This window comes from Falco rusticolus, chromosome 8 (assembly GCF_015220075.1).
Source record: "Falco rusticolus isolate bFalRus1 chromosome 8, bFalRus1.pri, whole genome shotgun sequence".
In the NCBI taxonomy this organism is placed as follows: Eukaryota; Metazoa; Chordata; class Aves; order Falconiformes; family Falconidae; genus Falco; species Falco rusticolus.
In genome coordinates, this window is record NC_051194.1 from 20,670,546 (window position 1) to 20,682,659 (window position 12,114).

The 12,114-nt window shown below is 55.3% G+C and overlaps 3 protein-coding genes across 3 annotated transcripts in view; 2 read left to right on the forward strand and 1 right to left on the reverse strand.

The window, feature by feature from the left end:
- LOC119152925 overlaps positions 1-3,899 on the forward strand; it is a 25,320-nt gene extending 21,421 nt beyond the window's left edge. The window contains exon 2 of the mRNA XM_037398725.1: positions 191-3,899. Within this exon, the coding sequence (XP_037254622.1) occupies positions 930-1,892 (963 nt within the window). The 5' untranslated portion in view covers positions 191-929 and the 3' untranslated portion in view covers positions 1,893-3,899. The remainder of the gene's footprint in view (positions 1-190) is intronic.
- On the forward strand, positions 68-11,204 carry LOC119152924. The gene is made up of 2 exons (XM_037398723.1): positions 68-147; positions 8,795-11,204. Exon 2 carries the CDS (start codon positions 9,166-9,168, stop codon positions 10,153-10,155), a length of 990 nt encoding a protein of 329 aa, XP_037254620.1. The 5' UTR covers positions 68-147; positions 8,795-9,165; the 3' UTR covers positions 10,156-11,204.
- On the reverse strand, positions 5,342-8,798 carry LOC119152339 (protocadherin alpha-2-like). The gene is given in 1 exon segment (XM_037397493.1): positions 5,342-8,798. A coding segment is annotated over 1 exon segment (2,607 nt). The 5' UTR covers positions 7,949-8,798.
- Positions 11,205-12,114: the final 910 nt, after the last annotated feature.

The window sequence follows — 12,114 nt, forward strand, 5'->3', positions numbered from 1 at the left end:
CTGTTAGGGACCGAAGCCGTTCAGCGTCTACAGGTGATGTCGTCCCGTCCTGGACATCTTCTCATCAGCCCTTCCCTTCTTCCTTGCTTTTTACTCCCATAGTTTCCTTCCTCCTCTTTCACCTTCCTTCTGCGATACTCCTGCAAGGTAACATCGGCGCGCTTTAAGGCGGCTGGTCATCTGCTTTAAGGTTTCTTCATCATTCCCGTCTTTGTCATCTTTCTTCCTTTCTTACTCACTTCCTCTCTTCCGCTCTTTCCTCCTTTCGTTATCTCTCCCTTTATCTCCCTCCCCGCCTTTCTGTGTCCGGCAATCCAGAGCGATCGGGCATGCTAATAAACTCATCCGTCTTATCATCCTTTATCTTCTTTCTCTCTGTTGCTTGCTTCGTTCTCGTTTCCTTCACTTTCTCTACATTTTTCCTTCCTTCCTGCTCTTCTTCCACCTTCTCGTCCCTGTCCTCTCTTTGTCTCTTCCTTGGCTCCTTCACCAACATCTTTTCTAGATGACTACGTCACCCTCACCCCATGCAGCACGGACATGCCCTAAGGCATGAGCTCCCACTCCTCTTCCTCCAACTTTCATCAAGCCTTGCACAGCGCCTTGGAGCACCCAGGATGCCGAGCTCCTCACCTCCATTCGGCATGCAGAGATAACGGCGGTGATGCTGGTCATCTCCCATACCATCTCTTCCTCCTTTCCATTCTTTTCGTCCTTCTCTCTTCACATGCTTGCTTCTTCCTTGCATACAGTCTTTCCTCTCCCTCCTTTCTCACTTCTTCTCTCTTCATCTTTTTTCTTTTTCGTCTGCTTTTCCATCTCCTCCTGTTTCTTTTTTTTTACCTGACCTGCCCTACCCTTGCTTCCACATTGCTGCTTCCATATTTGTTTCTTCTTTTCATTTTTGCCTTTAACAAAATGTTTTCTACATGCCTACACCGCGCTCGATATCAAGGATGAACATGCCTTTTCGCAAGAGCTCTCATGACTCTTCCCTTCTGCCTGCCAGCCATCCGGGTGGGGAACGTCATTCCTGCTTTCCTCCAGTCTACGCAAGACAGGGGGGCTTCCCCTTCACCACCTCTCACCTTCAGGAAGGAGGACATACTTTGCAGCCCCCAGTCCTCTCAAGGAACCATCAAACAACACAGCAAGGCCATCACATGGCAAAGAACAGCTCTGCCACATCAGAACAGAATCCACTGCCATCAGAGACAAAAGCCCAAGGCCCAGGTACTCAGACCTCCATGAAACAGGCTCCAAAGAGTTCAGGAAATCCAGGGCAGTCTTCCCTTCGGGAAATCCCGACCTGCAACCAATCCTCCAAGAAAGCTGAAAAGGCATGGCGCAACCACAGCTCCCAAGCACTCTCCCTGCACCCCGATGAAGAGCTATTTTTTCCAGCTGCTCACCACATGTCAAGCCCTTGCCTCTTCTTGCAGGCAGGCACGCACTGCCAGAACAACACTCCAAGAACCTTGGTACCCATGAACTCCATCATTAATGTGAGCCATGCGTCACTCAGCCAAACAAACGCCACGAAGGGAAGACCACAGAGGTTTGGATATGAAATCCCATCTATGCTAAACACATCCACTCCCAGAAATGCACTGGGGTCCTCCCCATCTGTCCTTCTGCCATCAGCTCATGCTGTTCCTGCAAGCAGCAGAAGCAGGAAGAAAAGCAGGTGGCGGTGCTTTGCTGTCCAAACCTATAGGCATTACGATCCAGGACACATTTGGTTGACCCAACATGAAGGTACCACGACTGAACGGGAACAGAAGTACAGTATCTCAAATACAGCCTCTTTAGGTACAAGAAACTCACCTGTAGAATTCGTGGTTGCTTCTTCTGGAAAAGAAACATTTTCAGGACAGGCCAGCTGGCTCTGAGAGACATTTTACCTTACAATTAACAGTGACTTCTGTCAAGAAAGAAACTACTGTGGTTCTCCAAAAGCTTTGAAACCACTGAACAGTGCGTAGTGCTCCATTATGTACTGCTATCACAGTGGAAGCAAGAGGGAGACGTGAAAGCCAAGGACATTTTGTGAATGTCAACCTCAGCTCCAGAGAGTGGGAAAAGCAACATCTTACACTGATGGCCAACCACCCAAATATCTGCAACCTGACTGACAGCTGCAGAACTCAGCAGGCTGCATCTCACCAACCATTACCAACACACTGCCAATGAGAGAGAAGAAAAACACAAAAGGGTGGGAGGTTTTGGTAAGAGCAGAGAAGGAAACCAAAGGGACCCATTCCACTGTACTGAAACCAAAGGACTGCCAACATCTTGAATAGAGAGAGAACTTCTTCCCCTGCTTAGCAAGACTCAGAGCAGAAAGATAACACAGAGATATTCGGTGAAGGGTGGCTCCGTGACCAAAATGTGCAAAATTTTCCACTTGAGCAGTAACATTCCATGTCAAAAGAAAGGAACTAAAGGCATGTCTATCACGTGACTTAACAATCAGTAATACCACAAAGATCACCAGTGCCTTACCATATGTGGAACTTCTGGAGGTCCCGAGAAGGTTGTGGGAAAGTAGCAGAGTGTGCTGGGAGTCTTCTCAAGGATTTCTACTGGAATATACTCTGTCCCGTGCCATGGCAAATGTCATCTCCAGGGCTGAGCAGACATTCTCCAGTCCTTCCACAATGACACAGGCCATGTTCAACCCAGCATCTCCATTCCCCCCAGGCAACCCTCTTCCCCGCTCAAAGTCACCCTCACCCTTAACACATGACCAGGCCCTACTCGGTGCCACTAGCAGGATCACAACGGCAAGACCCAGATACTGCTCTAACCCAACAACACGCCCCAGCTCTAAACCCCACTCTGAGCACAACCCAGGCCTTTGCACATCCTCACCTTCCCTCACAACTGGCAGAAAGAAACTATGGAGGAATGCAAAGCCACACAGTGCCTGGCAGACTCTTCCCAGACACATGAACTGCACCCGGAAGCCTTTTGCCCCTTCTCAGCAATCTCCAATGGGAACACCACAGAGCTGCACGTTTTTAGAGTGTCTGTGATTACAGCTGGGACACCTCAGATCCCACTCTGCAGGGATTTTATTCCTTGAGAGAACCACACCAAAGGCTGAAACGCAAGCACACCCAAAATACCAGTTGGGTGGGAGAATTTCCACGACACAACACCAGAGCTGTGCTGCTGTGCAGGGTTTCGTGTCTATGTGCACGTATCAGAATGAGTCAACACTGGCAAGAGGACACACCATCTCTGCTGAGACCAGACGAGCAGGGAAAGTTGAGCACCCAAAGGTCACACACACCTCCTTACCTCCCTGTTAAAATCCTGCCTGAGGAGGATCGAGGAACCAACACGGCAACATCAATGGCTGTGGAAACTCCTGTAGATGACCACGATTACACAAGGACAGCAGACGGAATCTGCCTGGATGCTTTGTGCTTTTTCAGCAATTTCATATAGAAATGGAGTTCTTAAGGATTCTGTGATCAGAGCTCTGACACCTCTGATCCCACTCCACACAGATCTTATTCTTGGACAGAACCACACCAGAGGCTGAAGCGCAAGTGATCTCACCATGTCAACTGGGTGGGGGAATTTGTGCCACCTAAAACCAGAGCTGGGCTGCTCTGCAGGCTTTTCTCTGAACATTCACACATCAGAATGAGCTGTGCGTGCAATGGCACATCACACACACACGTTCCTACCAAAGCCAACTGTGCAACTACACAAGCAGGGGAAGTCAAGACCACGAAGGTTACATCCACCTCATCACGTGCCCTTACAAATCCTGACTGAGGATGTCTGCGGAACCATCCTGGCAGCATCAACGGCTGTGAAAGCTACTGTAAATGCTAAACAGCACACAAGGACAGCAGGTTGAAGCACTAACCTCCCACAGCACCCTTCCCTCTTTTCATTTGTTGTTCATTTCATTCTGTGAAATTAAAGAACCCATTTTACAGCAGTGTAAATGTTTATCAGGCAACAGCCAGCAGTCTGCGTTTCATCACCTCCTACCAACACATTGCCTATGTCAGGCAGGCAGCAGCACCAGGGACACTATGGTGTGGCATCTTCAGAACCTCAGACAACTCTATTGGGTCTGGCTGAGCCTCATAGCAGCCCTCATAGTGCTGTGCTTCTGTTGGTACGCAGAAAGTTGGTGATAACACAGCAGCATTTTGACCACTGCTGAGCAGTGTTTGCACAGCACCAAAGCTGTCTCTCCAACCTTCCCCCTCACCAACACCACTAGGCTAAAGATGGGCAAGATCTTGGGAGGGGACATATCCAGGGGACATGACCCAAAGTGACCAATGGCATATTCCATACCATATGATGTTTGCTCAGTTATAAAAGCTAACAGAAAGGAGGACGATGGTGGGGCATTCGTTCCTTACAACAATTGTCTTACAGAGCAACCACTACCCCTGCTGGAGGGCCTGCTTCCTGGGAATGGCTGAACATCACCTGCTGACTGGAGATAGAGAATAACTCCTTTTGCTTTCCTTTGATTCCACAAGTGCAACTTCTGACACGGACAGAGACAGGCCCTACTCAGTGCCACTGCCACATTAACCTCTGGGACATGACACCGCTTCCTTTCCCACCTCAAGGCTCAAACCTACTTTTACTTACCCTTCCCATCAATGACAGTAACATTAAGATCATATGACGTCATCACACTCCCAGTGTCAGGCAGATACTTTACCACTGACTCCTTATCTTGGATCACAAGCGGGTTTTTTTCAGCTTATTTTTTCCCCGTGTTTGTCTAAAGAGTGGAATGATACAAATGATACAGCAGCTCAGGTTGGGGAGAGGCACCTGGCATCCAGCCAAGGACAACACACCACAAGGACATTGTGGGCATCTCAGTAACACACACTGTCTCAAGATCCAGATGGCCTCCATCTCCAGGCCCTTGGAGCCTGGGAAACAATCATCTTTAAAAAAATCCTTTATGGCCATCCTGCCCCGTGCTTTCCTCTAGGCATCCTACATTCCCCACTCTGGGAAATGCATAAAGAACACAGAAAGGCATCACACACACAATATCGGGCAGATGCTCTACTGCGGACTCTTCATGCTCGGCAATGCCTCAGCCAGCTCAGATGGAAATGGGGCAGCCCTGGGAGCAATACTCTTCCTAAAGGTCATGTCGCAACAGCTCTAAACAGCAATGGCGTTCATTCCAGCCTCTGACAGAAAAACCCAAACGCTGATGAGCAAACCTCAGCTGTGGACAAGAACTGCTGCAGAGTGCGGCCAGATCTTCACTCCTCCCGTACCCCAAGAGTCAAGGGGCTCCGGCAAGGACACAAAGGCAGGTGCAACGGTCCCGTCAGGAGCCTCCAGCACCTGCCCAGCGACCACCACCCTCGGGCACCGGGGGCTGAGCATGGCCACCGCCACCGCCGGCCAGGGGGGCGGGCGACAAGGGCGACAGAGGGGCAGGGGTGTCGCGGGAAGGGGCGGGGAAGGGGGGGGCACTGACCGTGTCCAGCAGAGCGGGCGGCTCCGGCTGCGTCTCCTTCGCCGCGGGGCCGGGCGGCGGCGGGAAGTTGGGGCTGAAAACCATCAGGTCGCTCTTGCCCGCGCCGTCCGTCACGCACAGGCTCCGGCTCTGGCGCTGCGAGTACGACCAGCTCCCCACCTCGCTGGCGCACACCAGCGTCGCCGGCCCGGGCCCCGACAGCACGGCCGCCCGCGGCGCCCACCGCGACGCCCCGTACAGCACCACGGCCAGCAGGAACATGCTCGACACCGCGCAGATGGCCACCACCAGCCACACGTTCGTCGACGCCGCCGCCGCCGCCGCCGCGTCGCCCTCCGCGCCCGCGGCCGCACGCAGCCCCGGCCCCGGCCCCGACTAGCCCGCGGCCGCCAGCGCCGCCTCGGCGCCCTCCACCAGCGACACGCTCAGCGTGGCCGTGACCGAGCGCGCCGGCTCCCCGTGGTCCCGCACCACGATGACCAGCCGCTGCCGCGGGCCGTCCGCCTCCTCCAGCGCCCGCGCCGTGCTCACCTCGCCGCTGTACAGCCCCACGCGGAACGGGCCCTTCCCCCGCGGCTCCCACAGCTCGTAGCGCAGCCACGCGTTGTAGCCCGAGTCCGCGTCCACCGCGCGGATCTTCGCCACCACCTGCCCCGCCGGCGCCCCCCACGCCGCCCACGCCCACAGCGCCCCCGAGCCCGGCCCCGACGCCGCCTCGCCCGCGGCCCCGGGGCCCGGCCCGCCGCCGGCAGGAGGCAGCAGCGCCGGCGCGTTGTCGTTCTCGTCCACCACGAAGAGCTGCACCGTCGCGTTGCCGCACAGCGGCGGCTCCCCCGCGTCCACCGCCCGCACCTCGAACTGCAGCACCTGCAGCTCCTCGTAGTCCAGCGGCTGCAGCGCCCACAGCCGACCGCTCTCCGCGTCCACCGACACGTAGCTCGACGCCGACCGCCACACCCCGCCCGACACCGCGCCGCCGCCGCCCTCCGCCACCGAGTAGCTCACGCGCCCGTTGCCCGCCTCGTCCGGGTCCCGCGCCCACAGCCGCGCCAGCTCCGCGCCCGCCGCGTTGTTCTCCCGCGCCAGCACCGTGTACACGGCCTGCGCGAACGCCGGCGCGTTGTCGTTCACGTCCGACACCGGCACGCGCACCCCGCGGCTGGCGCGCAGCGGCGGCGCCCCGCCGTCCTCCGCCCGCACCTCCACCTCGTACTCCGCCACCCGCTCGCGGTCCAGCGCCTCCCGCAGCACCAGCGAGTACGAGCCCGCGAACGTCGCCACCAGCCCGAACGGCGACGCCGGCCACACCGCGCACCGCACGCGACCGTTCGCCCCCGAGTCCCGGTCCGACACGCTCAGCAGCGCCACCACCGTCCCCACCGCCGCGTCCTCCGGCACCGGCACCGACAGCGACGTCACCCACACCTCCGGCGCGTTGTCGTTCACGTCCAGCACCTCCAGCTCCACGCTGCAGTGACCCGACAGCGGCGGCCAGCCTTTGTCTCTCGCTTCGATCTCCAGGTCATACGACTGAACGTCCTCGAAATCCAGGGCACGGGCAGTCCGTATAACCCCCTCTTTTCTATCAATTATAAAAATGTCCTCAATTCTGGACGAAATCGCATCGATAAACGAATAATATATCTCTCCATTTATCCCCTCATCTTTGTCTGTCGCCGTTAGCTTGAAAAACACAGTTCCCGGAGCAGCGCTCTCCGGCAGCTGCGCTTTATATACCGACTGGTTGAACTGGGGCGCGTTGTCGTTGGCGTCCAGCACCGAGATCACCAGCTCCACCGTGCCCGTCAGCGGCGGCCGGCCCCCGTCACTCGCCGTCAGCACCAGACGGTGCACAGCCACCGACTCGCGGTCCAGCGGTTTCGTTAATACTAGGATAACGGAGATCTTCTTTTCGTCTTTGGATTTCACTTCCACGACGAAATGCTCGTTGGGGCTGAGCGCATAGGAGAGCTGCGCGTTGGCTCCGATATCTGCATCCGACGCGCCCTCCAGCGGGAACCGGGACCCGGCGGGGGAGTTCTCCGATAAACTGAGGTTTTTGCGGGCGGCGGGGAAGAGCGGGGCGTTGTCGTTGATGTCGGTGACCTCCAGCTCCACGTGGAAGACGCGCAGCGGCCGCTCCACCAGCACCTCCAGGCGCAGGGCGCACGGCGCGCTCTTCCCGCACAGCTCCTCCCGGTCCAGCCGCGAGCTCACCACCAGCGCCCCGCTCGCCCCGCTCACCTCCACGCTCGCCCGCCGGCCCTGCGCCACCAGCCGCAGCCGCCGCGCCTCCGCCTCGCCCGCCTCCAGGCCCAGGTCCTGCGCCAGGCGGCCCACCACCGTCCCGGCCTTGGCTTCCTCCGGCACCGAGTAGCGCACCTGCCCGCCGCCCAGCGCCCAGGCCGCCTGCAGCACCAGCACCCGCACCGCGGGCGCCCACCACACGCCCATCGCACCCGCCGCCCTTCCCGCACGGGCCCCGCACGGCTCCCCGCCGCCGCCCGGACGCGCCGGCTCTGCTGACCGCACCGCGCCGCGCCGCGCCGCCCCCCCCGCGCTCACAGCCGGGCTCTCCGCCGCACCGGGGCGGAGCCGACGCGCCGCTCCGCCGCCGTTCCTGAGCCTGCAGCGACACCGTGTGCTGCTCCGCCGCCTCGCACGCTCCCCGACAGCGACCGCGGACCCGCGCCGGCCACCTCCCCGCTCGCTCGGCTGCTCCTCCCGCCTCTTCCTCTTGCTGTCCTTCTCCTCACTGCCTGCCTTTGGCTTGCATGCCTGCCTTCCTCCTCTTCCTCCTCCTTCTGACGTTTCATTTCGTACGGTCCCCTTCTTTCTTCCCACAATTCCTTTTCTTCCCTTCTCTTGCCTCGTTCCTTTCTTCTCTTTCTGCTCTTTTCTCCTTCCGCCTCTTCCGCCTCCTCCTTCTCTCCCTTATCCTTTTCGTTCTTGCCTTCCGTGCCCTTTCCTTTACGCCCCTTTCCCTTCTTTTTCCACCATGCTCCCTCCTTTACCCCACGCTGGCACATCGCCAGTCCCCTCACCGCCGCGGCGGTGGCCCTCAATGCCGGGGCCATCCGCGCTAATTGCGGACCATCAGCGCTAATTACCGGCCACCGGTGCCGGAGAGAGGGACACTAACCAAGGCGGAGGCTGTTAGGGACCGAAGCCGTTCAGCGTCTACAGGTGATGTCGTCCCGTCCTGGACATCTTCTCATCAGCCCTTCCCTTCTTCCTTGCTTTTTACTCCCATAGTTTCCTTCCTCCTCTTTCACCTTCCTTCTGCGATACTCCTGCAAGGTAACATCGGCGCGCCCTGGTCATCTGCTTTAAGGTTTCTTCATCATTCCCGTCTTTGTCATCTTTCTTCCTTCCTTACTCACTTCCTCTCTTCCGCTCTTTCCTCCTTTCGTTATCTCTCCCTTTATCTCCCTCCCCGCCTTTCTGTGTCCGGCAATCCAGAGCGATCGGGCATGCTAATAAACTCATCCGTCTTATCATCCTTTATCTTCTTTCTCTCTGTTGCTTGCTTCGTTCTCGTTTCCTTCACTTTCTCTACATTTTTCCTTCCTTCCTGCTCTTCTTCCACCTTCTCGTCCCTGTCCTCTCTTTGTCTCTTCCTTGGCTCCTTCACCAACATCTTTTCTAGATGACTACGTCACCCTCACCCCATGCAGCACGGACATGCCCTCTCAGGCATGAGCTCCCATTCCTCTTCCTCACCACCTTTCATCAAGCCTTGCACAGCGCCTTGGAGCACCCAGGATGCCGAGCTCCTCACCTCCATTCGGCATGCAGAGATAACGGCGGTGATGCTGGTCATCTCCCATACCATCTCTTCCTTCTTTCCATTCTTTCTCGCTTACATGCTTGCTTCTTCCTTGCATACAGTCCTCTCAAGGATCCAGCGAACAACACAGCAAGGCCATCACATGGCAAAGAACAGCTCTGCCACATCAGAACACAATCCACCGCCATCAGAGACAAAAGCCCAAGGCCAAGGTACTCAGACCTTCATGAAACAGGCTCCAAAGAGTTCAGGAAATCCAGGGCAGTCTTCCCTTCGGGAAATCCAGCCCAGCAAACAATCCTCCAAGAAAGCTGAAAAGGCATGGCGCAACCACAGCTCCCAAGCACTCTCCCTGCACCTCGATGAAGAGCTATTTTTTCCAGCTGCTCACCACATGTCAAGCCCTTGCCTCTTCTTGCAGGCAGGCACGCACTGCCAGAACAACACTCCAAGAACCTTGGTACCCATGAACTCCATCATTAATGTGAGCCATGCGTCACTCAGCCAAACAAACGCCACGAAGGGAAGACCACAGAGGTTTGGATATGAAATCCCATCTATGCTAAACACATCCACTCCCAGAAACGCACTGGGGTCCTCCCCATCTGTCCTTCTGCCATCAGCTCATGCTGTTCCTGCAAGCAGCAGAAGCAGGAACAAAAGCAGGTGGCGGTGCTTTGCTGTCCAAACCTATAGGCATTACGAACCAGGACACATTTGGTTGACCCAACGTGAAGGTACCACGGCTGAACGGGAACAGAAGTACAATATCTCAAACACAGCCTCTTTAGGTACAAGAAACTCACCTGTAGAATTCGTGGTTGCTTCTTCTGGAAAAGAAACATTTTCGGGACAGGCCAGCTGGCTCTGAGAGACATTTTATCTTACAATTAACAGTGACTTCTGTCAAGAAAGAAACTACTATAGTTCTCCAAAAGCCTTGAAACCACTCAGTGGTGGGTAGTGCTCCATTATGTACTGCTATCACAGCGGAAGCAAGAGGGAGACGTGAAAGCCAAGGACATTTTGTGAATGTCAACCTCGGCTCCAGAGAGTGGGAAAAGCAACATCTTACACTGATGGCCAACCACCCAAATATCTGCAACCTGACTGACAGCTGCAGAACTCAGCAGGCTGCATCTCACCAACCATTACCAACACACTGCCAATGAGAGAGAAGAAAAACACAAAAGGGTGGGAGGTTTTGGTAAGAGCAGAGAAGAAAACCAAAGGGACCCATTTCACTGTACTGAAACCCAAGGACTGCACACATCTTGAATAGAGAGAGAACTTCTTCTCCTGCCTAGCAAGATTCAGAGCAGAAAGATAACACAGACACATTCGGTGAAGGGTGGCTCCGTGACCAAAATGTGCAAAATTTTCCACTTGAGCAGTAACATTCCATGTCAAAAGAAAGGAACTAAAGGCATGTCTATCATGAGACTTAACAATCAGTAATACCACAAAGATCACCAGTGCCTTACCATATGTGGAACTTCTGGAGGTCCCGAGAAGGTTGTGGGAAAGTAGCAGAGTGTGCTGGGAGTCTTCTCAAGGATTTCTACTGGAATATACTCTGTCCCGTGCCATGGCAAATGTCATCTCCAGGGCTGAGCAGACATTCTCCAGTCCTTCCACAATGACACAGGCCATGTTCAACCCAGCATCTCCATTCCCCCCAGGCAACCCTCTTCCCCGCTCAAAGTCACCCTCACCCTTAACACATGACCAGGCCCTACTCGGTGCCACTAGCAGGATCACAACGGCAAGACCCAGATACTGCTCTAACCCAACAACACGCCCCAGCTCTAAACCCCACTCTGAGCACAACCCAGGCCTTTGCACATCCTCACCTTCCCTCACAACTGGCAGAAAGAAACTATGGAGGAATGCAAAGCCACACAGTGCCTGGCAGACTCTTCCCAGTCACATGAACTGCACCCGGAAGCCTTTTACCCCTTCTCAGCAATCTCCAATGGGAACACCACAGAGCTGCACGTTTTTAGAGTGTCTGTGATTACAGCTGGGACACCTCAGATCCCACTCTGCAGGGATTTTATTCCTTGAGAGAACCACACCAAAGGCTGAAACGCAAGCACACCCAAAATACCAGTTGGGTGGGAGAATTTCCACGACACAACACCAGAGCTGTGCTGCTGTGCAGGGTTTCGTGTCTATGTGCACGTATCAGAATGAGTCAACACTGGCAAGAGGACACACCATCTCTGCTGAGACCAGACGAGCAGGGAAAGTTGAGCACCCAAAGGTCACACACACCTCCTTACCTCCCTGTTAAAATCCTGCCTGAGGAGGATCGAGGAACCAACACGGCAACATCAATGGCTGTGGAAACTCCTGTAGATGACCACGATTACACAAGGACAGCAGACGGAATCTGCCTGGATGCTTTGTGCTTTTTCAGCAATTTCATATAGAAATGGAGTTCTTAAGGATTCTGCGATCAGAGCTCTGACACCTCTGATCCCACTCCACACAGATCTTATTCTTGGACAGAACCACACCAGAGGCTGAAGCGCAAGCAATCTCACCATGTCAACCGGGTGGGGGAATTTGTGCCACCTAAAACCAGAGCTGGGCTGCTCTGCAGGCTTTTCTCTGAACATGCACACATCAGAATGAGCCGTGCATGCAATGGCACACCACACACACACGTTCCTACCAAAGCCAATGTGCAACTGCACAAGCAGGGGAAGTCAAGACCACAAAGGCTACATCCACCTCATCACGTGCCCTTACAAATCCTAACTGAGGATGACCACGGAACCATCATGGCAGCATCAGCAGTGCAGAAGCTACTATAGATGCCAAA

Coding starts and splice junctions, on each gene's coding strand:
- LOC119152924 (XM_037398723.1), top strand. CDS start 9,166: ATGCAGCACGGACATGCCCTCTCAGGCATGAGCTCCCATTCCTCTTCC.